This window comes from Mastomys coucha, unplaced genomic scaffold (genome assembly GCF_008632895.1).
Source record: "Mastomys coucha isolate ucsf_1 unplaced genomic scaffold, UCSF_Mcou_1 pScaffold7, whole genome shotgun sequence".
In the NCBI taxonomy this organism is placed as follows: Eukaryota; Metazoa; Chordata; class Mammalia; order Rodentia; family Muridae; genus Mastomys; species Mastomys coucha.
In genome coordinates this window covers 36,984,543-36,990,542 of record NW_022196913.1, presented here as the reverse complement: position 1 = coordinate 36,990,542, position 6,000 = coordinate 36,984,543, and the positions used below count along the sequence as shown (strand labels likewise).

At 40.1% G+C, this 6,000-nt stretch overlaps 1 protein-coding gene across 5 annotated transcripts in view; it reads left to right on the top strand.

Annotated features, from left to right (window-relative positions):
- Nucleotides 1-6,000, top strand: part of Mylk4 (myosin light chain kinase family member 4) — a 103,373-nt gene that overhangs the window by 20,850 nt on the left and 76,523 nt on the right. The window contains exons 1-3 of one of the 5 annotated variants that reach the window (XM_031358081.1): nucleotides 1,750-2,003; nucleotides 3,248-3,428; nucleotides 3,918-4,188. In XM_031358081.1, coding sequence (XP_031213941.1) covers nucleotides 3,331-3,428; nucleotides 3,918-4,188 — 369 coding nt within the window. In that variant the 5' untranslated portion in view covers nucleotides 1,750-2,003; nucleotides 3,248-3,330. Of the gene's footprint in view, nucleotides 1-1,749; nucleotides 2,004-3,247; nucleotides 3,429-3,917; nucleotides 4,189-6,000 lie in introns of those variants that run through there. The other 4 variants (XM_031358077.1, XM_031358080.1, XM_031358079.1 and 1 more) reach the window with 4 other exon arrangements.

Below are 6,000 nucleotides of genomic sequence, written 5' to 3'. Positions count from 1 at the left end.
TATATATATATATATACTTTAGAAGTCATATACGTCCAAAAAATGTCAAGGAAACACTGGGGAAGTATTGCTAGTGATGTTCATAGCTTTACTTTTAATTTTTCTAGGCATAATGAGCATCTTTAAGCATTTCAGAGTGGGCATGGATATGAACATGCACATAGCACCTAGACACTTAAATGTTGTGGTCAACTATTGTACAAGATAGTTTGTGTTCCAAGCCATCAAGCTTGAAGAATGTGACTTAGCAAAACTGTGTCACTGTTGCCAAAGTTTATAAGACAGACAGCTAGGACACATAGATACAATCAAAATTATTTTCTCTAATGACTAAGTAGCAAATATATACTTGAGTATATATTATGTATGGGAATACCCATATGTAGATGGCTGTAAAAATCTGCATCTCCAACCTACACCCTTGCCATAGATCTCTGTTTCTATGACCATGAGTCTGTTTCTATGGCCTTCCACAGCCATCTCAGATCACTTCACCTTTGTCCTTCAGGTATGCAGAAGGAATCTGTACATCATCCCTTCTGTGGTCTCCCCTTTATTCTCTGTGCCTAATCCATCACAAATCTTATTGGCTCCAAACGAAATGGAGAAACATGCATGGGATCCTAGAACCAAAAGGGAGGATGAAGAAAATTAACTACTGAGTTTTGTTAATAGTAGTGCATCTGCTGGCCCTGGATCTCTAACACTTGTGGCTAGGAGCCAAGGATATAGGAACCATGACTTCATTTGTTGTGGTCTGACTGGAGTGTAACCACATACATCCTCTTTATTCTGAGAAGAATTTGTCTTTGTCAACATTCATACACAGTTTAATCATATCTGTAAAAGTTGGTAGCCTGAAGTCAGTTCAGTCTTTTGAGAATGCTTGGTGGAATAATGTATCTTCTTCCTGAAGAACTAAGTTTTGGAATTCTAGAAAAATAGCAACAGTTCTACTTTTCAAATAAGATTCTGCTAAAAATCCTTCAAATACTACTTAGAATGGAAAACACCCATTTTTGTCTTAACTGGAAAACATTGATCTAAATACACACACACACACACACACACACACACACAAGCAAAGGGCCAGAGGCTATCTGTGTGACAGTGGAAGACAGAGGGCTCCATAAAGGCTGAACAAGGGGTGACAATTGTCTGGGTTGTAACAATTAGAGAGCTGTTTATAATGTCAGCTTTAGTTTATCAGCAATGGAAGTTCCCTATAAAGTATATACATCTAGGAATAGTAGACCTGAGAAGGTGGTTATTTTTATGATAATTTGGGAAGAGTCACAGTGTTACTCATAAGAATCTGTGAGAAATATGCCTCTAGTCTTTGTAGCTACCTGGATATGTGTGCCTTTGACCTTCTCCCTGAACTAGGGGGAGTTAGAGATCTTTCAAATGCTATTATGACTGAGTAAATTAAGCAGTACTCACTAAGTGCATTCAGAAGGTCCCATACTACATTCGAATCACTTCAAAGTAATGAAAACAAATGTTAATGGGACTTCAGGCTTCCAATTCCTTTCGTCCTGGCAGCTGCAATCATGTCTGAGAGGAGTATGCGACCACCATACACAAATCCAACTCAGTAATGACTAGGGGCTGAGAGGGGAAAGTAAAGGTGATATTTCATCCAGTGTTCTCAGTTCATCCTTTCCTTACCTGACCTTTGAAATGGAGCCACCAGCTTTGAAAGGCCTGGCATCTAAAATTAATATTCTTCCCCATCTGACTAAGGAAGCAACAGCTGAGCAACATGAGATCAAGGAGCACATTAGTTAAAACAGGGGCTCAGTGTGGCATTTGAGAGGGAAGACACTTCCTCTGGTGGTAGACACTTGTCTTAACAGATGACTTCTGCCCACCGAGAGTGAAGTCTCTTACCAGAGAGTTCTGTAGTCCTTTTGAATTCTGCAGATTCCTGTTAGCTGCTGGAAAGAATCGTCTACTTGCGGAGTGAGTGGTTCAGACTCCAGGATGTCCTCCTACAGATGGTAATCACTTCTGTTTATTGTTATAACTGATCCAGTTGCATTTTCTCTCTGTGTTGCTTTAATTAACACGAAGTCGTTCAGGCAGAGCTCAGTGCTTGGTATTTCTGTATTGAATGATTGTGTGCTAAACCTAAACTTCTGTTTTAATATGTCAAATTTTGTGTCTTCCCTGTCTATTTTTGGTGTTACCTGCAATTCAACAGTATCTTAGCCACAGTTCACCATTAAACAGACATGCATCTATCTTCTTATTTTTAAGAAGTTTCCTCCTCAGAGAATGTTAAAAAAAATACTAATAATGGTCTATAATGAATCTGTAGAGTTCTGGTTGATGTTATTTGCATTTTTTAAACTGTAAGTTCTTTAGACAATATACACAAATTCATCGAGCATTGAATTTAAAATACTTTCCAACTCTGCTAGGCTATTTTACTCTATGAATTGTAAAAATGAAGTTTCAGTGGCAGAGTTAGAAATGATTAATACTAGAGAAAATGAAGTAAATTTAAGAGAATTTCCAGCAGGGGGCCTCAGGGGCTAGCCACTGGAAAGCCCAAATTCAAATCTTGCCTTAACCTTTGTCTCCTTGTATAGCCAAGTTATACTTAAATACACAGATGCATTTATGTGTCTAGAATTAAGTGTTATTTTGTAGCATGTACATTACCTAATTTGTAAGGAGAGTATTTCAGAGAGTGTGTGGGCAGCCGAGCTCAGTGTGCACCTGTTGTTAGTAAAGAAGCAATGAAAAGTGTTTGACTACATTCTTCCTCTGAGATGAATTTCTTTTGAAAAAAAAATTAATACAAAATGTTTTAAGATGTAGGCAAGAGGAGTTGGGGTGTGTCTCAGAGGTAGAGGTATTTGCCTAGTTTGTGTGGGCTATTGAGTGTAATCTCCAGTACTGAATAACTTAAAGAGGAGGATGCAGGCAAAAATTGCTCTGGTGAAGACACTGCCCAAGAAGGAGTCACAATTTCCAAAGCAAGAGGGAGAATCCCCTCTTCTGAGACAAGCCTCTCTTTCCTACAGGGCTGTGAGGAGAAAGCCATGCCATCGCAGTCAAAAGCACCCAATCCTCACACTGTGTTTTAACCAGCCACTTGATGTGGGGTCAGAGTTTTTAATTTGCCCCTTATATCCTGTATCTTAGTTAAATTTTAGTTTGTGAAGAAAAAAACTGATAATGAATAGATATCTAGAAAAACAAAAACAAACAAAAACAAAACACATGCTCCTCACAGCATGGGAGTGTGAAACTCAAAGTGGAGGCAGCATCGTGGTCCTTTATTGAGAGCCTGAAGGGACTGAAGTTTGGACTTCTCGGATGAAAAAAAAGATCAAAGAAGAGTGCACGTGCAAATCCCAGATGCAAATGAAACTTTTCAGATGGCAGCCTCCTATGGTCATCTCTGTTCAAGGCAGGTGTGAGGCCCACTTTCTTTTCTTCATGGGGTCAATCAGTCTTTCCTGGGCTCTAGAAAGGGGGCATATATATACCAGATAGAAATACCTCTATCTTCATCTCTTACTTCTTAACTAGATGATATAAATTTCCTTTTACAAAAAGATTTTCCCAGCTGTTCCTATGTGTAAAAGGTCTGTGGTTTATTTGAATAACCAATTTAAAATATACCGCATAAACAGCACTGGGGTCGGATTTCTTACTCTCTCTCAGGGTATGTCTTTTTTAATGCAGTGAAGGATGCATGCAGCCACCTGGCATGGCACTTCTTACTCTTTAATTTTCAGGGAAAATACTAAAAAAAAAAAAAACAAACTTTTTTTTTTCCTTTTAACAGTTCCAGCTGTGGGATAAGTTTCGACGTGACTATCCAGGTTGCTCCTGATGTGGGAAGTTGATGGAGAATAAGTGACCTGAAGGTTTTGTTTGTTTGTTTCCTTTCTTTATAGTCAAGAGAAGGGAGTGCTGAGCAGTCATGATTGTGTCCTGATATACAAATCCGAGACAGAGGGAGATGAAAGGCCCACTTCTGACAATAGCCTGATCAGGCTCACCAGCAGTATGCTGAAGGTAAAGAGGTTGGAGGAAATCAGCTCGTGCCACAGCAGCAACCCGCTGGAGAAGGTGGCCTTTTTTCAGTGCATGGAGGAGGTGGAGAAGGTGAAATGCTTCCTGGAAGAGAATTCGGGTGATCTGGATCCACAGTCTGGAGACAGCGAGGTAATCATGTTCTTCCTTACCTCATGGATGGTGCTATTTATGTGACCTCTTTCAAGTTCAGTGTTGTCACTTGTGTGTAGGACGAAGGAAGCTTGCAAGCAGATTTCCATTCCACTTCTCTGAGGATTGTGAGTAAACACCACACTTGATTTGGGTTGGTAGTTTGGAAGCCTCTGAACATTCATTTTACCTGCAGTGCTAAGGAGTTTTGAAATGAGTTCCTGGGGACTAGGAGTGTAGCTTAGCGATAGAGACTGTGCATAACATGCTGGAGACCCTGGGTTCCATATCATCACTCCTGTCAACCAAACATACATGAGTGCATGCATACATATTGATGGAATATGTTATGGGAAACATGCTTTATAGAAGGATCATTTAAAACACGTTTGGGTTGAAAGCTCAGAGGAGCACCATGAGGGGCACAACTGTGTAGCTTCTAATTTCCTAAACTTCCTGAGCTCTGAGAGAGGTAGAGCTACTGACAGCAGAGTCCAGAGAAGGGACAGCATTCCTTGCTGATGTCACGATGGTGGTCCTGTGACCACTGTGCAGAGCAAGTGCTCTGAGATGCACCCAATTCAAACATGGACTTGCCCAATCTGATCAATCAGACTACAAGTGCTATGAAGGTAGGTTGAATACTATATCTAAAGCTTGGTAAGTGTTTTGGGTGTGTGCGCATGGGGTGAGGGGGAAGTGTTAGCGTCATCAGTGGTAGGGAAGGCAGTCTGGCCTGCCACCACAATACTGCAGACATCCGCTACCCCAGGGACCTCCACACAAGTGAAGGCATATCCTTGACTATACTGCAGAATAGAATTTCATGATAAGTCAGAGTAAAATGAAATTGCTAAGTTTATTAAATAGATCAAAAACCTAATCCATTAATGGGCATTGGTGCATCATGTGTGTGTGTGACATAGGAAAAACAGTACATATTTCAGACATGGGTATATAGGTGTCTGCACCATATACTCATATCTGACTCTGCGGATTTCAAAGTTACACTGTTCAAAAGATGTGTGCCTGAGAGATGGCTATGTAGGTAAAGGTGCTGCACATTAGCGTGGTGGCCTGAGTTAGAATCTAGGAACCCACATAGAGAGAGAAGGAAGAACTGAGTCCAGAGAATTGTCTTCTAACCCCACCCTTTAGTGGCTTATGTGCCATACCACATCTCTCTTACACACATAGTAAGTACTAAAAAATTAAAAAGATTAATTTACAACAGGTTTAAAGATTAAAGAAAAATTTGAAAATTAAGTAAGAATTATAGAGGTTAGAGAGATGTCTTGTGGCTAAGAGCATACAGAGTCTTTAAAAAGGACTTGCACTTGATTCTCAGGCCTAAAGAGAGGGTCACTCATCCAGGGGACCAGATACCTCTGGCCTCTATAGACACAGCACTCCAGTGGACACACTCTCTACTTCAGATACATAATAAAAAGAAAAAATGGTTTAGTTACTTTTCCTATCTTAAATAATTTCCTTCTGCACATGACATTGTATGGTTGTTTTGTAATGCATATTGTATAGATTTGGGGTGGGAGAAATACTAATAGGGTAAAACTCACAGTCCTAAACTCCTGGGTCCAAGCCATTTGCCTGCCACAGATAGGGGGAGCTATCAAAACGCATCCAAGTGTCCAGCTTCTTAGAAATAGAAGAAGAAACCATCATAGACAAAATGTAAGGGAGATAGAAAAGACACCCTCATAGGGGCCACTAATAGCACAAACAAGTAAAGAGAATTTGTTTTGTCCTCATGAATTTCTGTGGGAAACAGAAAACCTCTCATCCTTTGTCACT